This window comes from Astyanax mexicanus, chromosome 16 (assembly GCF_023375975.1).
Source record: "Astyanax mexicanus isolate ESR-SI-001 chromosome 16, AstMex3_surface, whole genome shotgun sequence".
NCBI classification, from domain to species: domain Eukaryota; kingdom Metazoa; phylum Chordata; class Actinopteri; order Characiformes; family Acestrorhamphidae; genus Astyanax; species Astyanax mexicanus.
In genome coordinates, this window is record NC_064423.1 from 12,968,779 (window position 1) to 12,995,874 (window position 27,096).

The 27,096-nt window shown below is 38.7% G+C and overlaps 1 protein-coding gene across 7 annotated transcripts in view; it reads right to left on the reverse strand.

Annotated features, from left to right (window-relative positions):
- The window catches only part of furina (furin (paired basic amino acid cleaving enzyme) a), a 183,124-nt gene that overhangs the window by 72,540 nt on the left and 83,488 nt on the right, over nucleotides 1–27,096 (reverse strand). For all 7 annotated transcript variants that reach the window (XM_022669588.2, XM_022669584.2, XM_022669590.2 and 4 more), the window contains exons 4-6: nucleotides 15,513–15,608; nucleotides 7,971–8,099; nucleotides 6,430–6,506 (exon numbers count right to left, since the gene is read on the reverse strand). In XM_022669588.2, the coding sequence (XP_022525309.1) occupies nucleotides 6,430–6,506; nucleotides 7,971–8,099; nucleotides 15,513–15,608 (302 nt within the window). The remainder of the gene's footprint in view (nucleotides 1–6,429; nucleotides 6,507–7,970; nucleotides 8,100–15,512; nucleotides 15,609–27,096) is intronic.

Sequence of the window (27,096 nt, forward strand, 5' to 3'; positions counted from 1 at the left end):
CAGATGCGTCAAATCCCCCGCGAGCACGCGTGGCGCACAGCGCACCGATTAATTCATGCGTTGAGCTTTAAACGCGCAGCTGAGCTGTAATTGGGGAAATATCACAAAAATCACAGTGTGATTTGTTACATTAAAAAAAAGACCATTTTCTTCCGCCTAATCTGAGAGGAAAGCGGTGTTCTCGACCGGCCCGAGTTCATGCAGCGCCTGAGTCAGGCTGGCGTTCAAGCTCGGGTTCGGGCTCGCGTTCAGGCAGATAATCTAAATGATAAATGATTTTGTGTTTTTGCACTTGGGCCATAAGCTCAATATTAAAAAGTTCGTTTGTTTAGAAATTATTTTATATCCTTAAACCATGTTAAATTATATTAGATTAGAGGAAAGTCATTTAGACATCATTCTTAAGGTGTTTTTGTCCTGTTACCGCTCCGCAAAAAAACCTCTTCCTTTAATCCGCACCCCACATACACATTTTTGCAGCACCTGCCCCGAGGTCCTAATATAAATTGAATTAATTACATTTAGTGCTTAAAATTTACTTAAAATTTATTTAAAACGTGCTGAACAGTGCGGCCGTTTATTCCCAAAGTACAAACACTATGGTTGTTTGCGTGTGTCGGGCCATACTCCACTATTCTTTAGGGTTTTTTGTTGCATGCATGAGAATAACTATTACAATTTTCTTAACTATTTATTAATTTGCTCCAGCGTCTTCTGGATTGATTACACGTTGTGTTTTCGTTGTTTGCCGCGCCACTTAGACGGAAATGGAAATGAATGTTTATCGAATTTTATTGCACAGGCTTATCATCGTCATCGAGGGAAAAATTATCGCGAAACAAATCGATATCGTTATATCGCCCAGCACTATGTAAAAGTTAAACAGATAAGAGCTGTTTTTCTTTCTCAAAAGTGCTGCTTAAACAAATTCAGATTTAAATGGTTCAGTGTTTGAAATATTCAAATCTGTCAAATATCTCCGAGTTAACTCAAATATACACAAATATACACAATAGATACTACCCATCTCCATGGAGATTTAATGCTGTCCATACACTACACGACTTGGAAAAGACTCTCACATCTAAAGACTAGTCACAGACTTTTTAGTCACAGAATACTCACAGGCTAAGATTTGGCAAAGACTGGGGATCACTATCTGCAAGACTGAGACGAGATTATTTCCCATCATGCTTCTGGTGGAGTTTACATACAATACATATTACATATTAAATTACAAATAATTAAATTAGTCAATACTGTGATTTATCAGAGACTCACACTGTTAGTTCTTGATATTTTTAAATCTTTTTAAATTAATTTTTCAAATTGTTTTAGATCAAATTAATGCAATAAAGAACATCATTCTTGCAAAATGTATATTTATGAAACATGTTTATCAAAAATAAACGGAGCTCCAGGACTCGAACACGACTGACTTAAACTTTCAGTCGTAACCACCTTATACTGAACGATCCAGATGACGCGCCTCGACTGCAGCTCGAGTCTAGCAAGACTCTCGTGATTTTATCCCGACTCTGGAAACAGCACAATAAAGGAAATATATTTTGCAACATATGTATTAAATTAGGTGTTTGAGGGTAAGATGTGATAAAAACTTTAAGATCTTTTTTAACTTAAAGATCTTTATGTTCTTTTCTTGGTAATAAGACTGTCTTATATGGCTATAGGCAGGACAGACGATGAGAATGTGTTTCATCGTTAGCGGAACGTTGAACAATTTAGGGAGTTAAACAAATACAAATGTGTATTAAAAAGGAATTCAGACAAGGTGTTAAATGTTTAACTATTCTGAAATGAAGTATTGATTTAACTCCAAAGAATGTGGAGCTACATAAACTCTGGGAAAGAGCTGAAATCAACTCTGTGGGAGTTAATTCAACACTTGACTTTTTGCTCCATATCTGGCCCACTTCTATGAAGAAGAAAAAACAAAAAAATCTTAAAAATGAAAGCATTAAAGCATTTTCTGCATTATTTACTCTTTTCTGCACACAATACAGGAAGAATCAGGAGTCTGTGTGCAGATAAACAGATTTAGCGTCATGGATTTCTCAGAATCTACAGATTGTAAATGAGTGCAGTGAAGAGGTTTGGCAGCAGGGGAGATTTTACCTTAAGTAAACATGCAGGTATGGACAGACGCCGTGCTGAGGTGAAACGGGGGTATTTGTGGGAGTGGCTTTCCGCTGGCTGCTGATTTGAGGTCAGTTTAGCGGTTTCTCCAGAGTGTTTAAAGCTCACAGGTTGTGGAGGGCAACATGGCCCTGGGTCAGTTGAAAAGCTGAAGGTTCCACATGGACTCAGGATGCAGAGGAAGAAAGAGGGCTTTATGAAGGTGAACAGAGATGGGCTTTCTAACAGGGAACACGCAAAAACACCAAAGCCACACAGTCTGCCGACAGGGCACTCCAGCACCGAGTCCAGAGGGAGACTCAGCTTTAACAACAGATCATCTGTGATCTGATTATCAAAGCCCTAGTTTATAATTTAATATTTAATTTAATCATTTTTAAAACCTATACTTTTGTTCAATAAACTCTAGACATCACCATTTTTGATTATTCAAAAGCTTCACTACTTTAAAACAAAACTTTACTGTATTTTTCCTTCCAAATCCCTGTTATGTGACAAATGTAAAGATGCACAAAGTTCTCTTACGCATCTTTTTTGGATATTTCTTAAACTGAACAACAACTGAAGTGATACTGAAGCTCTGGAAAAAAAAAATAATAATAATAATAATGAGACCACTTCAGTTTCTGAATCAGTTTCTCTGATTTTGCTATTTATAGGTATATGTTTGAGTAAAATGAGCGTTGTTGTTTTATTCTATAAACTACAGATAACATTTCTCCTAAATTTTAAATAACAATATTGTCATGTAATGCAAAGGAAACAAGTTTATATTCATAAAGTTTTAAGAAATCAATATTTGTTGGAACAATCCTGGTTTTTAATCACAATTTTCATGCATCTTGGCATGTTCCCCTCCACCAGTCTTACACACTGCTTTTGGATAACTTTATGCCACTCCAGGTGCAAAAATTCAAGCAGTTCAACTTGGTTTGATGGCTTGTGATAATATTTGGTTGTCACTCAGAGGTACAGTGGCACGAAAAAGCATTTGCCTCCTTGCGTGCCAAGTCCTGCTGGAAAATGAAATCTGTATCTCCACTGCACTGACTTTGGACTTGATAAAACACAGTGGATCAACACCAGCAGATGACATGTGGAAACTTCACACTAGACCTCAAGCAGTTTGGACTGTGTGTCTCTCCACTCTTCCTCCAGACTCTGCTTCCTTGATTTACAAATGAAATGTAAAATTTACTGATGATCAGTGATGTTTTAGAGAGACATGTCATCTGCTGGTGTTGCTCCACAGTGTTTTATATAGTCTAAAGTCAGTGCAGTGTTTTTCCAGAAAGTCTTACAGCACTTCATGGTGCGGATTTAATTTTCCAGCAGGACTTGGCACACTGCCTACACTGCAAAAAGTACCAATTGGTACCAACTGGTCTTATTCTAATTTTTTTGTACTTTTTATTAATACACAAACTATAACTATTTAAAATGCTAAAAAAAATAATACTTTTCAAAATTCTCTTTAAAAAACTCCAGTTTTGAAGTACACCAAGTTCCTGAGGCCACTTTCCAAACTCCTCCATTTTGCATGCCAGACTGAGTGCGGCATGCCAGAGTCCCCGCGCTGTGGGCTACGCGCTGGAGTCGCTCTCAGATAGCCGTCCCGCTCCAAACTACAAAGCTTCGCCATGCAGAGCAGGACCTTTGATTTCAACCCGCTTGTAACTATAAGCTTTTCTGCCTGTCATCACTAATCATGGTTCGCCTCAAGATAAAAACGGCTCATTGGCCGGCATCCCAAACACCAGACAGATTGAGGAAAATCCCAACAAGTCCGAGTAAGCACAGCGTATTAACAAATAGCTGCCCATAAGCTTTTTTTAAGGTCTTGTTGCTCTTGATAAACTTAATTCAATCACTTGGGTCTAAAAGGGGATGGTGAGTGCAGTGGGCGGGAAAGCTCTGCTGCTAAAAACACTTCTTTAATACAATCTGCTCCGAACACTAAAGCTGCTTTCTCCACAAATTTACTTTAATCTCAGGCTGTTTAGCCAACTTAAAACAGGCCACAGAAATCACTTACGGCTGTGGGGGAGGAGCATGCCGTCTCTGAAGCAGACTGAGGAGTAACACTAACAGCAATCAACCCCAGACAAAACAAACACACACCAACAAAACAAGGGCTGAACGCAAAGCAAGCTAATGCTAATCTGGGGGGGGAGTATTTGCCCCCTTACAGATTTCTTTTGATTTTGCATTTGTCATATTTACATTTTCAAATTATCGTACAAACTTTTTTTTGTGAATATATTTTTATCGGTTTTACTGCTGGAACGCGAGATTTGAAGCCGAGTTCGCGCAGACGACGGTAAGTGGTTGATCTGGAGACGTCAGCGCCGGTCTGCTTGTTCCACAAGTCAGTGAGCTCGGAAGTGGACTTGAACCGGTTGCTGACTGCGATCTTTCTCAGCTGCTTGTTGTCGCGAGCAGAAGTTTTTCGGACGCCGGAACAGTTGGTGCGCTTGCTGCAGTTTTTCTTGAGAGCTTTGCAGACGGAAGACTGGCTGATGCCGAGCTGCTCAGCAATTTTAGTTTGGGTCAAGCCTTGTTGGCGAAGGGCTTGAATTTGAGCCACTATTCCGGTTGAGAGGTCGCGCTGCTTACCCATGATTGATTTTACAACTTAGAAATTCTACTCAACCCTGACTTTATACTGCACAGTGAACACTCTTCACAGAAAACAAAAATTCGAGCATTTATTCTAATTCAGTGAAACGGTTTCTCCATTATTCTAATTCAATAAAACAACAGTGTCACAGTTAAATGGCCTAAATGGGCCTTTTGGAAAGCTCAGCTGAGCAACTTTTTTCCAGGTAACGAGTTCTGTGATTAGTCTAACGAGTAGGACAGGTGCGGTGAACACCTGATTTGCTTTCTGCACAAAAAATGCATTCAAAGAATTTCATGATTGCACTATTTCAAATTATTCTAACCAGCACCTGTATATGTATGTATATATATAGCAATATAAACAGCTTGCATGGTTAATATTTGCCCTTTACCTTTATTATGTTACATTTCTTTCAAAGTGCTGCTCTTTATTAGTTTTTTAATAAAATGTAAAAGAAAATGAATTAAACTCAAGATATGAGAAGAAAATTTGTTTAGTTTCAAATTTACAAATGTAAATTTGTGTACATTGTGTGTTTATCAAAAATGTGTTTTTATGTATGTTTTTCACAAAAAAATGAGCCAATGCCAATGAGTTTGAGTTAGAAAAAATATTTTTTTTTCAGTTTCATTTGATGAAAAATGAAAACGGGTCCCACAGACCCGAACACCACACAAGGGTTAACTAAGTTTCATTACCGTTACATTTATTCTCATTACCGTTTAATTGTGTTCTCATTACCGTTATGGATCTAAAATGTTATTTTTTTTTTTTAAATGTTTCACATCTTATCATAACTTTCCTTCATTTTATTATAGTATATCCCTCACCTGTTGTCCACATGAGTTTTTGATCAAACATATTCTAAAATAATTTCCATTAATTAAAAAATTAAAAGATATTTTACAAATGTTGTATCGTAATGAGAGTTGCTTAACTATAAATAAATAAACAAAAAAGATCAAAGTAATTGTCAAGGACTGTGCTGTTAAGTTGATGGAATTTGTTGTGGAAATATGAAATTAATCATCAAAAAAAGTTTTGAACCGTTGATCTAGCTTTGTCATTTACTGTAACGGTAATGAGAATTATTCTGGATCATATCAGATTCAAATGATAATAAAATTCTATTTAAAAAAAAATATATGAAAAAATAATCAATATAGTAAAATACACATTCTATTTTAGCTTCTCAACTTGAAAAAATGCTGCAATGTGGTGAAAAACTTTATGTTAATGTGAAGGTCTTCGTGAGAATCACCCACATACAGTTCTATTGCTGAGGTGGGCGATGAAGCACTTTGAGCAGATACGTATGAAATGCGTCTCAGATAAATAAATGGACTAGTTTAATGAGAACATGTTTAACATGTTAAAACCGCCACAAAAATAATCCACAAGAGTACAACACTACTGTGCAGCAAGAAGAAAACATTTGCTTCCTAAACAAAATATTGTAACACAATAAAATATTATGTCCTTACTCCCCTTTCAAAGACTGTGAAGAACCTTTTTCTCCAACTTAAAGCCTTCATACATCTGGACTCTGTGTTTTTCCATACTAAGAAAAGATCTGTCTTCTGCTTGTTAATGAGGAACTATTGTACATGACACTGTAACAGACTCCAAAGCATCTGCTGCAGACTTACCTGTTATCATTGAGCTGAGTGTATCTAGGCTGAGGGTCTGGGTCACCATCATTTACGTCATAGCTGGCATCTGGATCCTGGGAAAAGAGAAATGCAGAAAAAAAACAGGTTCTTCTATGCTGTGGTGGGCGATGTGCCATCTCTACATACTGCTCTTCAAATGACAATACAATAAATCTCACCATATCTCAGTAATATAGTGGAGAAAAACGAACCACGGTCATATATAAACATCTGTTATATGTAGATATTTTTAAAGCAATTATCTGGTGATACTTGTGACAAGTACTCTGATGTGCATTATCTAAATGTCAGACATTACACTGTGAGAGAAAAAGTGTTTTTTTTTTTTTGCATGTTTGTCACTCTTAAATGTTTCAGATCATCAAAAAAAAATATTAAATATTAAATATTACTCAAAGACAACACAAGTAAATACAAAATGCAGTCTTTAAATGAAGGTTTTTATTATTAAGGGAGAAAAATCCAGAAAAATCCAAACCTGCATGGCCCTGTATAAAAAAGAGTTTCCCCCCTAAACCTAATAACTGGTTGTTCCACAAAAGCAATCAAGCGTTTGCGATAACTTGCAATCGGTGTTTCAGTGCGGTGTGGAGGAATTTTGGCTCTATACTTTATTTAAAAATTCTTGTAATTCTAACACATTGGAGGATTTTCCAGCATGAACGGTCTTTTTAAGGTCATGCCACAGCATCTCAATTGGATTCAGGTCAGGACTTTGTCTAGGCCACTCCAAAGTCTTCACTTTTGTTTTTCTTCGGCCATTCAGAGGTGGACTTGCTGGTGTGTTTTGGATCATTGTCCTGCTGCAGAACCCAAGTTCGTTGTAGCTTGAGGTCACGAACAGATACCAAGGCATTCTTCTTCATCACAGCAAGTCTTCCAGGCCCTGACTCAGCAAAACAGCCCCAGACCATCACACTTCTACCACCATGTTTTACTGTTGATATGACGTTCTTTTATTTTTAAAATGCAGTGTTATTTTTAATTTTATAAACACTGACCTTAACTGAGGCAAGTGAGGCCTGCAGTTTTTTTATGTTGTTCTGGGGTCTTTTGTGACCTCTTGGATGAATTGTCGCTGCACTCTCAGGGTAATTTTGGTCGGCCAGCCACTCCTGGGAACGTTCGCCACTTGTGGAAAGATTATATATTTGTGGATAATGGCTCTTACTGTGGTTCTCACTTTAGATCTCACTTTCTTTCTCTTTCATTTGTTCCTAAATTTGTTCTTCGGATCTCTGCATGATGTGTAGCTTTAAAGTACCTTTTGGTCTACTTCACTTCGTCATGTAGGTCCTGTTTAAGCTATTTCTTGATTGAGAACAGGTGCGGCAGTAATCAGGACTGGGTGTGGCTGAAGAAATTGAACTGTGATAAACCACAGTTATGTTTTAACTTGGGAGGAAAACGCTTTTTTACACAGGGCCATGAAGGTTTGGAATTTTGTCTCTGATTACAATGAAAACCTTAAGTATGAAAACCTTTCATTTTGTTCCTATAGTTCCTTGCTAACTCACGTAATTCCGTTCAAGGTCAGGATGGTTCATCTCAATCCCATCATCCAATATGGACACCACCACACCCTTTCCAGTGACACCTTGCTTCCAGGCCTCCTTCACGTTGAGGTCACGATGGTTGCTGTTGTACTGCAAATGACAACAACAAGAGAAAGACATATGTTATACACGCCACAGAAGAGTGCCATATTTTTCATTAAAAAAAAAACAAAATTTGGAGGGCGCACTTAAAATCCTTTAATTTCCCCCAAAATTGTTATAATGACTTATAATCTGGTGCGCCTTGTGTTTAATTTTTATCAGTCAGGTTGTAAGGAGCAGTAAAGGCACTCCAGCACCAAGGCTGAAGCAGTATTAGCATTAGCCACCAACCGCCGTTCAGAGGTGAGTATTATCAACCTGTAGTCTGTAGTGTGTTTACCGTGTTAAAACAAACTACGTGGGACGAACCTTTAGATAATATCGCCCTTGGTTTACCGGCACACTCAGGGTTCCTCAATGTAGCGCTGTCGGGCAGCATTTATTAGCGCTAACCGTGGCTATTGCTAGCAGTTAGCCGCTAATGCTGCTGCACCCAGCCTTAATGTAAATATGGCAATCTAAACTTGCTGTAAATAAACAAAAGCGCTTTACTCACCCAAATAAACAGTTTTCAGGAGAGAAATCTGATCTGTACATTAACCTCCCACGCTTGTTAGATTTGGGTTTTTTTTTTCAGTTTATTACAGTTTTGTTTACTTAGCGTAGTTTTACTTAACTTAGTTACCCACCACCCCCAGCATGACACCTGCTGAATTAGAAGGAAAACATGGCGACACCCCTGTTCCTTACTAAATTTAAACAATGCGCCTTATAATCCGATATGTCTTCTGTATGAAAATAGACATTCACTGATAGTGTGCCTTAAAGTCTGGTGTGATACGAAAAGTTTAAAAAGTTTACAAAGTTTAAATAGAAGCAAAAGTAACAGGGGAAAGGACTCCACAGAATATAATTAGGCGCTGCAGAAGACATTTACGATGAAGTTCTCGCTGCACTTGCATCATTTAGATGATGAGTCGTTTTCCGATGATGCGAGAAGAGCAAACAAATGAGAAAAAATTAAGGGCTGCACAACACGGGCAAAATACAAAATGCTATACTGCAACCAGGCTGCTGCTACTGCACAAAAAGAAGGAGAGAAAAGCAGCATATGCTCCAGGAATACCCCACAGAATATGATTAGACACTATAGAACACTTTTTGAAGCACTTATGGCACTCGCTCATTTAGATGACGATCTTCCGGCGAACACAATGGGCCCTCACGATGTTAATGAATACGCTGAGATCCACCACTTTCCTATCATTAACAAAGGCACACTTTAAACACACCAACCAAGATTCCAATTTAAGATAAAGACCTCCAAACTCAGCTCTCCTTCCTTCTCTGGGAGCTCTCTGGAGACCCTCGCAGCAGAAATTAATCAGGATTTCCAGCAGCGAGCGGTTTCAGAAGTGTTTCACAATGTTTCACAATGAATCTACACTCGTGAGGTTTCCGTCTCCAGCCCTCCAATACCGAGTCGCAGGACCGAGCGACCTTGAGCCGACCTCCAGTCGGACAGAACCGGCCGCTCGGCCGCCTACACGCCCGCCACGGGACTGTGGGGAACTGACCCCGGCACCCTCCTGCCTGCCTCTGCAGCGGCGCCGCAGCTCGCACACCGGCCTGGGCTTATTTAAGCAGAAAATTTAATTTATTTCTCAGTGTGCCTCCCCTCGCTCCTCTACAGTCATCGTGTCAGTTGACGTCCCCTGGGCGGGGGGAGGCTGGTTGGTGGGGATGTAAAAAAAGAAACGGAAGCCAACCAGGTTAGCTTGGGTTCAACCAGCCAAGAAGCTCTCCTTAAGTGTTGATTCCAATTGAAGGGGCAAGAGAAAAGTGCAGAAATCTCATCTAATTCTGATGCTGACGAACATGATAAATTACAGGTGTTGACCTTTAGTCAATTTCTGTCATTGCCGCTGAAATGTGACGATCATGTGCCCTTCATGTGACATGATAGCATGTCATCATTCTTGTCATTACGCTGAGAGCTCTGCACATGATATAAGCTGAAGCGGCTGGGATGAGATTTGTTGTGTGAGCACTTCTGCAGAGAATGCAGGAGAAAACTGTTAAGCATGGTGAGGGGTGTTACAGGAGGAGAAAAGATGCAGGGACAGGCCAGTAGTGCATCAGCAACTAAGACAAAAGTTAGTTGGCAGATTATTCCATCAGGGTTTCTGAGCTTAAGTGGTACTCCTTAATAAAATAAAGTATGTCTAAATACAACATGTATTACAGACTAAAGCTATTATTTATTATTGATTAATATTTCCATAAGTTACTTTGTTAAGATGGATAGAACATTTAATTTCCAAAGTTTTCTCAATCCAGAGTGTCACTTGTGTACTCAGAATGTGTCAAATAAGGCATTACCGCCCACAGTGGGCAGTGCAGTGGGTGGTAATGATCGTAACTAGCAGTGTCTAGCTAGAATTGTCTGTGCGACCAGACTAGTGAAAATTACATTCTTTAACTTCTAGGAGACAGTGAAAATGTCCTAAGACACAATACTGTAGTGCATTTCAAGAAATTAGAATACCATAAAAAATTACTTTATTCCAGTAATTTAGTTCAAAATGTGAAACTCATATATTATATAGATGTATTAAACACAGAGTGATCTATTTTAAGCTTTTATTTATTTTATTGTTGATGATTATGGTTTACATCCAAACAAAACCCAAAAATAAGTGTCTCAGAAAATTAGAATATTAAATAAGACCAATTGGTAGTTTTGGCAGTGTGGGCAGTGTGCAAAGTCCTGCTGAAAAATGAAATCTGCATCTCCATAAAAGTTGTCAGCAGAGGGAAGCATGAAGTGCGATTTTGTAAGATTTACCAGGAAAACTCTGTACTGATTTTGGACTTGATAATAAAACACAGTGGATCAACACCAGCAGATGACATGTCTCTCCAAACCATCACTGATTGTGGAAACTTCACACTAGACCTCAAACAGCTTAGACAAAAAAAAAAAAAAAAAAAAAAAAACTTACAGCACTTCATGCTTCCCTCTGCTGACAACTTTCATGGAGATGTGGATATCATTTTCCAGCAGGACTTGGCACACTGCCCACACACTGCCAAAAGTACCAGCTGGTCTTATATAATATTCAAATTCTCTGAGACACTGATTTTTTTTGGTTTTCACTGTCTGTAAAATAGATCACTCTGTGTGTTTAATACATCTATATAATATATGAGTTTTACATTTTGAACTGAATTACTGAAATAAAGTAACTTTTAATGATATTCTACTTTTTTTTAGATGCACTAGTAGTTACTGTGGCATGACAAGTGTATATTTATTCAGTTTAACACCAATATTACGATAAATAGTGATAACTTTCATTCAAAAAGTAAGCTAACTAACACATTTCCAAAGCTTCCTCACTAGAGTCACCACCATATCTACAGCTAGTTTGGTAAACTGTTGCGCTGGCTGGAAGAAATCTGAAACCCATCTCTGTACTTCATACAAGATCTCAACTACTGTCTTTTAAATAAGAGAAAATCTCTAATTGATGAGATAAATGGTTTCAAATAACATGTTCTGGTGCCTATAGCTTTTGCACATCACTGCATATAATTAAACTCATAGCTTTCAGTGTTTTTTCCCCTGATATTAAAATGCAGTCTTCAAAAAAGAGCTTTTACTTTGAAAGTCTTGCTTTCTTCAGTTTTCACTCTGGGGGACTTGCTTTGTTCAATTTCCCCCTCTCTCTCCCTCTCTCTATCCCGTTCACTCTCTCCATCACCACAGTTTAAAGTTCTCTTTGAGGCACAAACACAATCTTCTTAAAATAGAACTAACAGAATTCACACTAAACCAGCACGTTTACAGTGTAATGAAATCTGACTAGATTCATATAAATATCGCCAGAGCTGTTCTAGGTAAATGCATCAACCATCTATTTATAGAAAATCTATTAACAATGATGTCAACTATGATGGCTACCTCCTCATTATGCCTTGTTTGCAACACTTATATGAAGGGGTTGGACAATGAAATTGAAACACCTGGTTTTAGACCACAATCATTTATTGTGGTGACGGACAGTTCTGGTGGAAACAGGAGAGTTGAGGTGCACATTGAATTCTGCCGTGATTTGGGCAGTCATGGTTTTAAGTTTTTTGGATACAATCCAGGTTAGCGCCCGAAAAACATCCCTTTCAGACAGCTTCCTCCTGCGTCCACAGTTAATCCTGTTGGATGTGGTTCGTATGTCTTGGTGGTACGCTGACATTACCCTGGATACCGTGGCTCTTGATACATCACAAAGACTTGCTGTCTTGGTCACAGATGCGCCAGCAAGACGTGCACCAACAATTTGTCCTCTTTTGAACTCTGGTATGTCGCCAATAATGTTGCATTGCAATATTTCGACCCTGCTAACTGAACCTTCACACTCTGCTCTTACTGGTTCAAAGTGCAATTAATGAAGATTGGCCACCAGGCTTCTCCAATTTAGCCAAGAAACCTCCCACACTAAAATAACAAGTGTTTCAGTTTTATTGTCCAACCCCTGTACAGTACCAGTCAAAAGCTTTCATCTAATTGTCTCTACCAGACACATCATCTCATTAAATAGCTTTTACATTATAGTAGTAGTTCCTACATTGTAAATTAATACTGAAGTCATCCAGACTATGAAGGAACATATAAGGAATCATGTAGTAAGTTAAATGTTGTTACAATTTGTATAATTTTGTTTCTAAACTGAAAGCAGAAGCATTTCTGGGTGCAGAAGGGATACAATATTGTATATATAAAAAATGTAATGGTACCAGTGTGCTGGAAGGATCTTCCCTGCTGAGCCTAATATATTCATTCTAAAAATTAAGGCGTCAGGTCGCTTTTCGTGTACTTACTTCACATGTACAGCCTTTAAAAGAGGATCCAGCTCAAGTTTTACTAAACACGAGCGGCTGGTGGAGCAATGGAGACTTCAGAAGGGGAAGCTCAAAGCTCAGTAGCTCATTCACTCATAGTAAAAACTAAGAAACGAAAGTGTGAAGTTTCTGACTGAGCGCTCTCTCTCTTTCTCTCTCTGACTGAACATAACCTGGAATCTGATTCATCCATTTTGAAAGGAGACTGCATCACACCCGCCCAGTTTAAAATTATTCTACAGCATGCTCAGTGCAAGTACCCATTCTCACCAGAGGGGGCCCTAAATCCCAAAACTTTAAAAGTGCTAAACAAACCAAAAAAACTCTGTGAAGCATTTAGGTGCAGTTAACTTGCAGTTTTTGAGGCTGGTAACTCTGATTAACTCGTCCTGTGTAGCAGAGGGTCCTGATGAGAGCCAGTTTCATCATAATGTGTTTAATACTTTTTAGGTTCAAGTACTTGACATGTTTTGGATTGACTGACCTTCATTGCTTAGTCATTTTTTTCCCTTTTTTGTTTACTTAGTTGAATTAGTTATTTCCATAATATGTATTAGAACATTATTCAAATAGGGCGATTCACTGTAAAACACAACAACTGACACTCTCTAACACATTAAGAGGCAATAAATTCAAGGAATTAACTCTTAACAAGTTCAGCACAGCTCTTAACTAAAAGCAAGTGATGCCTATTGGAAGAATCTAAAATATTAAACATATTCTGGTTTGTTTAACACTTTTCAGTTTACACAAATAAATCCATAAAGATTTATTTAGAAGTTTAGAGTTTGAAACTGTGGGGGAAAAAACTTAAGATGCTTTAAGGAACCTTCAGGAAACATATTTTACATAGTTTTCTTGAAAGTTTTATCTTTAATGGAATGTGCATTCCTCCATAAAAAACACCAACAAAAACACATCTAGAACACCTGGAACAGAACAGAAAAGAACAGAACATACTGACCTATTGGAACTGATTAAAGGGCTCATTTGCAGTTTTTTTTTTTTTGCAATATCCGTATTGTAAATGCCAATATTTTGTTGACAGTTAACAAACAATATATTGCCCTAGGAAACGCAGTGCAGCACAGAGCAGCATTGCATTTGTATTGGTGAGAGATTTTCACACAATCACAAAACAGACAGGCCCGCTTTAGTAAATGAGACAAAGCCATCTACCGTTTCCTCAGTTCATTAGTCAGAATCCGACGTCCTAATTTGGTGGACGCTCTTCCCTCTCGCTCAAATGACAATGCTATTTTCTTGACAGTTAATGATTTCGCTTACATTAAGAAAGTCAAATTAAAATAAGGAAAGAGGAGAAAAAGCAACTCAGCTCTTTTACACTCTTTAAATTTACGTCTATAAATTATTTGTGAGGATGGGTCATGATATAAGAGGCAAGGGTATCCATTTTAATGAGTTGTGCGCTATTACAGCGTCTGTTTATTCCCTCATCATAAACAGAAAACACTGTAAAGTGCTTAGTGAAGCAGAATTAAAGTAAAATCAGCAGATCCAATATGCTCTACAGAAGAGGGTACTTATAATGCTTTAACACCTGAAACACCTTATTTCTTGAAAAATGACAGGCATCCAATCTACAGACAATGCCTGCAGTAGTTAGGGCTGGCCATTCAATGTGCATAACGATGCAGGGGCCGGCAGTATGAAAAATGTTAATCATTAAATTGCAATATTAAAAATAAACACTGTTACTTTTATTTCACTGCAAACAGAATAAACCCATGTTTTTTTCTCAGGTCAGCTCTATTTAATTTGTTTAATATACTGTACATCAATACATACATTTCAGGGGTGTAAAAAAAATTATATTTGGTGGAATAACCCTGGTTTTTAATCACAGTTTTCCGGCATCTTGGCATGTTCTCCTCCACCAGTCTTACAAACTGCTTTTGGATAACTTTATGCTACTCACTCCTTGTGCAAAAATTCAAGCAGTTTGGCTTGGTTTCAAACCGGTCTATTTAATTAGGCATAACAAAAACAGCAAAAACCTAATATATCTGAAGAACACACAACCTTACAGAAGCATGTATAAATATATGTGTATTCTTTTGACTTTCCAATAAAGTCATTGTTAAAATATATTCCAAGTCATTCTGGAACATTTCTATTAATCCATTCATCATACAATTCTGACATAATGTAAACCAAAGATAAATAAAAATGTGAAAATTTGAATAAAAATGACATTTTGCCTAACCTAATCATAAAAGGCTAAACAATAGAGAAATCAACACGCCAGGCATTAAACTGCATGTGCACTACTAGTACTGCCATGGTCACGTTGTCAACCTGTTGGTGCCCTTTGTTTTTGAGGAGGCAAAGCAAAGCATTCCACACTGATTAGGAATTAAGCTCGGCTGGGTGGTCGTGTCAATGAGTTCAGCGTTACATAATTCACTGTGTAACAGAGGAGAACTGAACAGAGGACAGCGGACACGAGCGGAAAATGTTCTTCTACCCGGATCTGCAGGAACATTTGTACTTAATGAACGTCTAAAGTAAAGCTAGAAACCAGACTTCAACACTTACCAGGTACCACTGCTGTGCAAACTTTGGGTCGGCCGGCTCGGAGTAAATATCCCTCTTCTTCCTCCGTTTCACCACCTGCTGCTCTGCCCATGATACCTTAAGACAGAAACACACACAAAGTTTCAGACAGACTGTGGAGTCTGAGGCAATCTAGTATGATTTGTAAGGGCAGCTGTGACCAAGCGGTTATAGAAGTGTGCTTAGAACTGGAAGAATGCTGGTTTCATCTCCAGGAACAACGAAAATGTTTAAGTTCATTTTTACATTAAAAGTAATGTAGCATCACTTAGGTTCATCATCAGTTTACTACCTTCCAACAACCTATCCAGCTTTCCTGCTGAAAGATACAAGCTCTACAGGGCTAGGATAATTATGTTAGCTGAGCTGACCTACCTTAGCATCTGTTTGAAATTCACACAGAGAAATGGTGCGAGTGTGTTGGTATACACAACTTTAATAGCATGCTGAAATAAATATCTGACTAAAATGGCACTACTGAGGTTTTTGACACTTATGACTGGAAAAGCACTGCTAAAGTACATTCCTATTTAGAACAGCACTGTTGAGGTAAACGTTTTAAGTATATAGTAAATATTTTTTATGAACAGTTTTGTCTAAAAATACATTCAGGCTATGTATTTTACCTAGAAAAATGTGTTTAATCTTGAACAATTGAGAAATTTAATGAAAACTACATCTGGCATTCAGTTTTACATATCTGCATTAAACACATACAAGAGCATCTCAACAGATTTATAATTAAAAAGTTACTTTTATTTCAGTAATTCAGATCAAATTTGAAAACTTGTATATTATATAGATGTATTACACACAGAGTGATCTATTTTAAGCGTTTATTTCATTTAACGTTGATTACGACTTACAGCCAATGAAAATCTTGAGTGTCTCAGAAAATTTGATTATTATATAACATTGTACCAACTGGTAGTTTTGGCAGTGTGCCAAGTCCTGCCGGAAAATGAAATCTGCATCTCTATAAAAGTTGTCAGCAGAGGGAAGCATTATGTGCTGCAAGATTTTCTGAGATTTTTGGGTTTTTATTGGATTAAGTCATAATTATTAACAATAAAAGAAAAGTAGATCACTCTGTGTGTAATACATCTATATAATATACGAGTTTCACCTTTTGAACTGAATTACTGAAACATTTACTTTTCAATGATGCTGTTTTATTTTTTTCGAGCTGCACTAGTAAATTCCACTCAAATGTGACTTGAGTAGCACTGCTGAGCTAAATTTATGATTAAAACAGCACTACTGAGGTTTTTTTGACATTTATGACTGGAAAAGCACAGGTTTATAAAAAGCACCTTGTCCTTGTAAAGCAAGAAAATTTGTTTTGAAAGATTTACATATTAATGGAAAACAAGGTTGATTATTTGGTTTTCAACCTTTCAACTATTCACATATCAGCAATAAACACAGACGATTTGACGCTGCAACCTAGATGTTGCTGTGACCTGAAATCAACCACAGGATCTCACAGAGTTTAGGTGTTGCTGCATCAGTAGCTCTGCAAAACACCACAATCCACTCCATTCACACCTCCTAACCCCAACTCTACATGCAGCGCATGCTCCCAGTAATGCAGCAGCGCTTTAACTTATCTAATCACAGATAAATCTTGCTAGCTTGTGTAGAAATGTGATCAGAAAGAGAGTCAGCAGGACATGAAGCAGCAGTTTTCCACCCACAGTAAAAACCACCAAGAACGCAGGCGACAGAAATCCGGCCACATGGTCGAGAAAGTGACTGAAGAATCTGAAGAACTCTTAATTTGGACGTCGCACTTGCGCATTTGTATGTGCAGTGCAAACAGCAGATCAATACAGAACTGTTTTTCTCGCCCTCAAAGAGTAATGGCTTATTTTTCAACTGAAATCTGAACCTGAGCCTGAACTAAGGTTCATTGTTTACTTCGCACGCACTATAGGCAAGTTTTCAATGTTTATTGCGAGTTACCGTTCCAGATGCTGTGCCAAATTCTGCTACCCTGTCAAATTTTGTCCCCAATTAAGTGAACACACACATCATAAAATAAGTGCAAGAGTTTTCCCTCCTATTCCATTTATTTCTGTTTATAAATAAGGGTTAATCTACAGTTACAGTAGATATAGGAATCACCTGCCTAATCGGTTGCGTAATGTGAATGTAGGGGAAGGGTCAGAATCAGAGGGATTTCAACATCCATTCTCTTTCTTCTTCTACTGTTTATTGAGTGAATAAGAACGTTTTACCTTTCTGTAACTGGTCAAAAAGTCAAAACTAGTGGTGCAGGAAAAAATCGTTTCGAGCTTGAATCACGATTCTAACATTAAACGATTCAGAATTGATTCTCATTTTCAAAAAAGTATTTTTTTTGGGTGAAGATACTGTCACGCGGAGCTTTTTAACTGTACCGCGGAGCTCTTTAACTGTCCTGCGGAACTCTTTAACTCTTTAAGAATTAATACAGTAAGGAACCTAAGTTTATTGTTTTAAATAAATGTTCTATTTGTTTAAATTGTCCTTTAATCTTTTTATCTTTAATTTAAACAAAATTAATAGGCCATTTGAATTGAAAAATCATTCCAGAATCGAAAATCGTTTGACCCCAAGATTTGGAATCGAATCGAATCGCCAGACACTGAGAGATTCCCACCCCTAGTCAAAACCCTTTAGAAAAGTCTTTTCACACCCAGACCACAGTTAAGTTGATCCAGAACAAGGCCTCCTATTTCAGCTGGTCCAAATTTAGGTGTTGAAAGCTGAAAGTTACAGATTTTGCCGTATGCTCGTATGTACATGCATCATTCATTTTATTTCTGTTTATTAATAAGGGTTAATCTACAGTTACAGAAGATACAGCAAACACCAGAGTAATCTGTCGCCCTCAAACAACTGTTTGGGCAGCCTGATTTCAGCAAAACACTAGTTTTTTTTTTTAACAAGCCTGCCATATGGTTCTGTTATTCTTCTGAAAGTTTGAATAAACCTAAAAGAGTAAAAACATACAGAACAATTGTTCACTTTACACAGACTGAGACCACCTCTTTTAAAACTTTACCCAAACATTTTAACAAATCAAAAGGTGGGTTCATGAATTGTAATTCATGGGTTGATGGCAATACAAAGGAACTTTAATGAGTCACTTGTTTTTTCTGTCAATTTTCTATTATGCATTTACAACTTGAAGTGACCTTCTGTATTTCTAAAAGAGCAATCAGTGAGCTCCGTAATGAGCTTTGTATTTTATATGTTCGCTCGAAAAAGAGTGGTAGAGGCGACTTTACTGTCAGTGTTGGACAACAGTTTAAATCATTTTAAACTTTTAATATCTAATCACCTTCACCCAGTCTGTAACTGTTTTAGTTAAGTTTTTCTTTTACCTTGTTATTTATTTTATTTTTTTGTTTTTTATTTATCTAATTTTATGTTTTACCATTTAGCCATTTTTATTTTATTCATTTCATCCTTTTATTTGTTTTGTTACTGCCTTTACTTTTAGTCTTTTACATTTTTATTTCATTTATTTTCTTCCTCTAATTTTTATATATTTTTTTTACTTTTTACTAATTATTATTATTATTATTATTATTATTATTGTTTATTTTATGTCCATCAATTACATTTTTATAATTGTGGTTATGTTAGTCTCCTGTTTTTTTTTAACTATGTTTATATTTTATTACTTTATGTATCTATCTCTTTGTTTTATTGCTCTACATTTTAGCCTGTTTGCATATCCTTTGATTTTAAATTATTTTACTTTTCTTAATTAAATCTTAAATTGTTTGCTTGTTTTTATAATTTAAATTTAAGTTTTAATCCCTTTAACTCTATGTAAGCTCGGCTACATTGAAAATGAGGTCTACCCCAATGTATTTACGGAGTGAAAATAAATGTTGATTGATTGATTGATATAAATAAATATTTACAGTCATGCTCTCCTTTAAAAAAAAAACACATTGCAAATTAACAATTTTACTGATTTTCCTTAGAATTCTGCATAAATATTCAGAACTGGGTCTGGGCTTATATGGGTTAAAATTATCAAAACATCAAAACTGTTTAAATCAGCATCATGCTCTTGGCGATATGACAAAACAATGAAATACAAAAAATATTTCAAGAATACACTACTGCAACAAAATGAAAATGATGTTTTTATGATACGGCGCACTCCTAACTGAGATATAATAATAATAAATATACAAAAACTGTATCAGATTTGTAACAGAAGTCAATGATCCAGAATGTCATGATACTAATAATGCACTCCAAATATCTCCATATATCCAGGACTGAAGTAAAGATATAATCTGTAGTCTCTAGTAAATATGTAATGGGAAATGAGAACAGCGTGAATTTTTTTTGCTTAAAACAGCAAACAAAGTGGGTAACATGTCACAATATTTCAGGGTATAATATCGTTCACGACACTTAAAAATGTTGGCCATTTTTTTGTGTTGGATGAGATAAGCACACCCCTAGCGGTGTCAAAAAAAAAAAGGAGCCCTAAATGTCTCTGTAGGTCAGACATTTCCAGACACTGTTACAGTGAGAGCTCCCATGGTGGTCAGTAACAGTAAAACACACTGCAAAACAGACATATACTAACACACAGAAGCAGCCTGCAGACACAAAGACATTTCCTAACCGAGTGTTTGAAGGTACAGATGCAGCTTTAGTAAAGAAACTCTCTGTGAAGAAAACAGCAGCATTAAATCTGTTGCAGCAGAACACTGCCGAAAGGACAGTGACTAAACGCTGCTTCATACCTACAGCATAGCGTAAACCACACTGCTGCACTGTCCTCAGCATTGCTCACTGTTTATACCACCCATACCACCACCAGACAGAGAACAAGAGTATGAGGAAAAATAAGAAAGTGATCAGTGGAAGAGGAGAAAGAAGGAAAAAATGTGGGACACTGTGAAAAAGTGAGAGAATTAGAGAGAGAGAGAGAGAGAGAGAGAGAGAGAGAGAGAGAGAGAGAGAGAGAAGCAGATTGGAGAAATGTAATAAGACAGGGAGAGTGACAGACAAGGAGACAGATAGCGAAATGAAAGGAGACAAGGGCAGTGAGGAGAAAGAGGGAAGAGAAAGAAGGAGAGAGAGAAATAAGAAGAAGCATGTCAAGGACAAGTGGAGAGAAAAGAGCAGGAAAGAAGGAAAGAGAGTGAGAGCACCAAACAGAGATAAAGAGCGAGAGAGAAGGAGTCAATAAAAGATACTAAATGGAGAGGAGAGATACCAGCAAACTGGAGGGAGAGAAAGAGACTGAGCAAAAGATAAGGCAATAAAGAGAGACAAGGACAGTGGGGCAAGAGTGATAGAAAAACAGGGAGAGCGTGAAAGAAAGAAACAAAAAGAAGAGAGAAACAGAAACATGAGCATGCCAAGCAAAGAGTAAGGAGAGATTGAGAAGAAGAGAACAAGAGAGACCAGGGCAGAGGAAAGAGAGAGAAACAGATCAGAGAAACAAGCACAGAAGCAAACGGAGTGTGAAAATGAGAAACGCAGTGAAAAAGAAACAAAAGGAAGAGAAAAAGAAAAAACAACTGCAAAATAAAGAGAGAGAAAGAAAGAAAGAAAGAAAGAGGGCGAAAGATAAACGAACAAATAAAACAAAAACAACAGCAGAGTGTGTGAGAAAGAATGAGACTTTGAGAGATCAAGTAATGAGATGCAGAGAGAGAGAGAGAGAGAGAAAAGAGAGGAACCAGGACAGTGGAGAGAGAGATAAAAAGAGAAAGATTGAAGTCAAAAAGTTCAGAGGAACATTAAAAAAAAAGAATGCAGAATGAGAGAGCAGTTAAAAAGTGACAGAGAAAAGAAAAGAGCAAGGAAAATGGTGACAGAGAGAGAGAGAGAGAGAGAGAGAGGGGGCAAGCCAAAAAGAGACACAAGAAAAAGAACAGAGAGAGAACGAAAATGAGAGGACAAGACAAAGTGAGAGCGACAGAGAAAAAAAAGAAAGTGCACAAAAAACAGAGACAAAGTGAGAGATCAAGAAAAAGTGATAAACTGAGAAAGAAAAGGAGACGGAAAGACAAAATGAGAGAGCCTTAGAGAGAGGGAGAGAGAGAGTGAGGGGGGGAGAGAGAGAGAGCTAGGAAAAAAGTAACAGAGCAAGAGCGAAAATGAGAGCAAAGAAAGTGTGAAAGAGAAAAGGAGAGCAAGAAAAAAAATGAGAGCAACAGAGCAACAGAGAGAGAGAGGGAGAAAAAAGAAGAGGAAAAGGAAAAGTGAGAGAGCTATAGAGAAAGTAAAAAGAAGAGAGAAAATATGAGAGAGCAAGACAAAGCAAGAGGGGGACAGAGAAAGAGGGAAAACAAGAAAGTAAGAAAAATTAAAGCAAGGAAAAGAGGGAGGGAGCGAGAGAGAGAGAAAACGAGAGGGCAAGAGTATTAAAAAGAGAGAGAGACAGAGTGAGAGAAGTCGCAGAGAGAAGCAGTTAAAAACTGCCGACTGAAGCAGATCGCCTGGCCGGTCACCTAGACGCTGCCCTCCCTCCTGCACTGTGATGTTTCACTTAAGTGGCTGAAGTGGCCAGAAAATGTGATAGAACAGCAAAGGCCAGCAGAGCAAGAAAACAGAGAGCCGATAGCACAGCGAGGACAACAGCAGCCCTGAAGGATGACTAGAATACACCACAGCTTTCCCCCTGTGGCTGCTGGGGGGAATTACCCGCTACCCAGCACTCAGGTTATGACTGTTCACTCCTCATCCCACGCTCATAAATCACACCCTGACTTCACTTTCTTTCCTGAAAAACACTCCTCCCCAGCTTCTTCACTTCTCACTGACGAACGATACTCTCACACAAGGTATGCTCACACAGAAACGTGTGAAAAAAGAAGCCCTGTTTGACGTCAAGTGGCGAGGACACCAAAGAAGAGGCATAGGTAACGATTAACCACACTGTCCATGTTTGCGGTTCAAGGTTTTTGACACGTCACAGTGGCTCAGAATGTGTGCACTTCAAAAGCAGATCACATATCATGGCCCTACATGACCTACTTAGGAGAAAACAAGCTAAATATTGTCAGACCTCTGTGAACATCCACAGATAATCCTCCACTGAAAGAACAGGCCAACGAGGTGCAGACGCAATCAAGAGCAATACACTCCTTCCGACCGGTCAACAGAGACTCGCAAAACCCGGGTTTATTACTTTGACGCTCATGCCGAGGGCTTTCCGGGAAAGGAGGGAGGATGGAGGAGCGGCGGACGCTATCAATTTCTCTCTAATCCTGTACAAGCTCACGGAACCGAGAGGAGATAACGTCCAACTCCTCGCCCCAAACCAATGAGAAACCACAGGCATCCGCCAACAAAGAACGACAGCCAGAGTAAATATCGCAAACTCAGGGCTTGAAAAGGAAGTCATTTGTCTTCAGAGGTGACAAACACACCCGTTATTTTTTTATTGCTACTGTGCTTTTATGACTTTGATTGGCTGCCCGGTGCCTTATTTGCTCCCCACAGGCATCGAAAATCTGTGGGCATCACCATTGATCCCTGTTGCAGGTTTCCCTGTTATCTTTGGGGCACTTTTCGTAGGTTCTGGCAACAGCATTCGAAGAACATAATCCTCACAACAATCCAGTCAAAAGTTTTAGAGAAGCAGCTGTTCAACTTTCACAACCTTGCCCAGGTCAAAGTGACTCTTACACGTTTGCCCATTTTTTGAGCTTAACACATCATTGATACTCATGATCCCTGCAGTAAATTGGTTGTCTTTCCTTGGGGAACTTTTTGGTAGGTTTTGACTAACGCATGAGAAGAACACGCTTTAAGGCTTACCAGTTGTTTTGACGATGTTCTGACCCAGTCGTCTAGAATTCACAATATTCTTGACCTTGTCAAAGTGACATGGATTCTTACTTCTGCCCATTTGTCTTGCTTTAACACATCAAAACACCATGGACACCCAAAGTCCCTGTTATAAGTTCACTGGTTGTCCTACCTTGTTGCACTTTTGGAAGGTACTGACAACTGCATTCGAAGAACACCCCACAAAAACAGTCAAAGTTGAGGATGCAAAGATTCATCAGCTGTATTTTCTCCGGAAATTTATGGTAGGTTTTGATCACTGCCTGCACAGAACACGTTGTAAGACTTGCCAGATGTTTGGCAATGTTCTGACCAAGTCGTCTAGGATTCACAATATTCTGGCCCTTGTTCACACATTGACCCACCATGGACAACCATGGTCCCTGTTGCAAGATCACTGGTTGTCCGACCTACACTTTTGATTTGACCACTGCAAACGAATAACACCTCTCAAGACTTCCCTCATGTTTTAACAATGCTGCAACCCAGTAATCTAGCCATCAGAATATGGGTCTTGTCAAAGTGACCTAGATTTCCGGCTTTTAACAAGTCAACTTCAGTTCCCTTTCAACTCCCAAAAACCACACGTTTGTGAAACCCTGTGATGGACTATTAATTCCAGGTAAGTTCCTGGACCCACAACGTTCGTGAAAAGAAATGGCTGGATGGTGGACAGCTGTACAGAGAAACAGACAATATAGCCCCTTTAAAAAAAAATCCTGTTTCTCTGCAAATTTTGATTGAGGTTTAGTGACATTTGTCAGCCTCTAAATGCCTCCCAAACCTTTCATAGTTGGGAACAGCGAATCATAACCAATCATACTGCAGCATACTCTCTATCCTAAGGACTTGCTCGAGGTATAATGTCCTGTAGACTGCTATCCATGTCACATTTCGCCCGTTTTTTACTATCCAATCAAATCCTGATCATTCCAAGCACAATCACCCGATTGGGCAGTATCGTGGCATTCTGAAACAGCCTAGAGGAGGTACTCTTATCAGTAGCACCTTATCAGTAGTAGCATATCACATCACAAAAAAGGGGCAGCATTGTGAGATTGGGAATTGGATCCCTGGCACAACATTTCTTGGCCTGGGAGCCTACCTTGTGTTAAGCTATACAATTACATTGTAGAGGTCTCTTTGTTAAGCCAAAGCACATGCTCATTTAAAATGCAATTCACTACAAGAATGGTAAGGGGCAATGTGGTATCTACTGCATTAGAGAAATCAAAATGCCTCAACAGGCACCAGTTCCTGCAGACTTCTAATGAGATCTGAGTCTAAACACTATAAATCCAGAATCACATACTAAATGAAATTATTTACATTCCTCTGTGGGTGCACAGTCAGGAATATCAATAATCATATTCTGCTGATCAATAAAGCTCTTTTATATTTAGAAGTGGCTGAGGGCATTATGGTAATTGCCTTCAAAACAACACCCACACTAAGTCCCACAAAGCCTAGTGCACCCACTATTGAATGCGCTAAAGGTTCTGCAGCCAATATGATCAAAAATTAAAACGGATTATTCTTAACGTCCCTGTGTTTCATGTATTCTGGCTGTACCAGTATACCTTAACAGACGCTACACATTGGCAAATGCCTTGGGCAAGCAAGCTATCTAAGCTATGGGGAAGCACTGAATGATGCAGACCAGAGACTCCAGCAGTGGAGATAAAATCTCCATTATAAATGAGTCTGGAAGCTGGTAATCTGGAAACGCTTAAGAGCATCACTGCTCACCAGACGTTTCCAATATAGCGAGCACTGGGTAAAAAAACTTATTTCAAGGAGATAGCTGAAGGTCTAGGCCAAACATGTCTTCATGAAATGTGACGCCATGTTGTCAGTCAAAAAGTCAGAAAAGCTTCACTTTCGTAAAACTTTTTTTTTTTTTAACCAAACAATTCCAGCTTCTTAGCCTCTCTCACAATGGAAATGTAAAAGAGTAATAAAAGTAAACCTTTTAAACAGAATAAAGGTGTCTTCTGTCAATCAGGAGCATTTTTCATGATCAGCTCTGTGTAAAAGCTGGGAGGCTCCCCTTTCAGCCTGGTGCTATGGGAGCAAAGGAATTCAACAACAGGAAGCGGAGAAGGGCAGCCAAAGGAAATCCCATCAAGACTTGTTGAGAGGGAGGACAAACTCATGTGCCACAACTTCACTGGTGCTGCTTCTTGCTTAGGGATTTAAATCACCTGGCAAAAGGGCTTTACACACTGCACATAATTTACGCTTTCTGCTATGTAGGAGGTCAATATAACATTTTTGAAGACATTCATTCAAGAATACACTGACCAGTAACTGCAGTCTCTGACCCCGGCATGGGAAGAACAAAGCTAAAATATATATTTAAAATTGTATCCTTTTGTCCCTGCCCAATTTGAAAGGTCAATTTCCCCACCAACTGCTGGCCTCCCTCCCAACACTAGGACAGTGAAGACCAGCACATGGCTTTTTCGATACATCTGAAGTGAGCAATCACCTCTCTTCTGATATTCACTGTACTGGGCAGAGTGATGTACTCTAGAGAGGGGTATCTGGTTAGTGGTGTTAAATATCTGTACTCTGCTTCTTTCACAAGACAGTAGTTTTACACAATCAGAAATGTGAGTTTGAGTCAGATTCAGTTTCAAAAAAAGGAGCTCAACATTGTTTTTTTTTTAAATCATCGAGTTTGGATTTTTCATATAGCAGTTAAAAAAGGGACTGCCCATAGTTTCTGCCAAAAACATAAGCAGTAAAAAGAATAACAGACAGGAAGAATATATGCAGAAAACAAAACTCCAGTTAAATGTGAGCTAAAACCGAAGGTAGTTGACTACAAGGAAACTCCAGAACCCAACCATAGCTCAATAAACACTTGACAAACGATATCCATACCCCATTCTAATCCGACGTGAATATTTTAAACTCTAGACTTCAACAGTATTAACCACATCACTCACTCGAAAGATGAAGTGGAGTCCTCACTGATTTACTTCCTCACCGATTCAGTTTCTGGACCTGTCTTTGTCTATTACTCGCTCTGGCCTCTATTAGTTACGGTTTGGGGAAGTGGTTTTCTAATCAGAGCGAAGAAGAACCACCCACTGCCTTGCTTTGTTTGAGGGACTGTGCTGGGGAGCTAAATCAGGTGAATCAGGTGAATCTGAAACATGAAGACAGAAAGTCTAGAGGTGGAAAATGAGAAACCTGGATGTGCTACCCTCAAGCGTGGACCAAGGTCTGCTCTAGCTCACAAACAGTGCTTGACCACAGCTTTAGTTTATTCGGCAGCAATTTAAAAGACAAACGAGCATGCCCAGTCCAATGCATGACTGCTGTGGTGGGATCCCAGGTGGTCTCATTACTCACACACCTCATCACTTCTTCTGCACACTGGACAATGGAGTGGTTTTCCATCTCCGGTCCAGCCACGCTTACCCCTGCCTGTAGGCCATTCCAGTATGGAGTCTCCAGCATGTTGAGGCAGACTTTCAGCCCCCTCTAGAAGGTGAGTAATAGCCCATGTTGATCCAGTCAGTGATTTCCATTAAGGAGACGTCTAGCCCCGGGAGCTGAAAGTGTGGGGTTAGGGTTTCATGCCGCCTCACATCTCACCATCTGGACCGGAGCGGCCGGCGAGTGACAAACACTCGAGCGGTCCTGAACGCCTGCAGATGTCGGGTCGAGCCGCTGAGGGTTTTGAAGGCACCTCAACTTCAAACGGTCACCTTTCCCGACAACTTCAGAG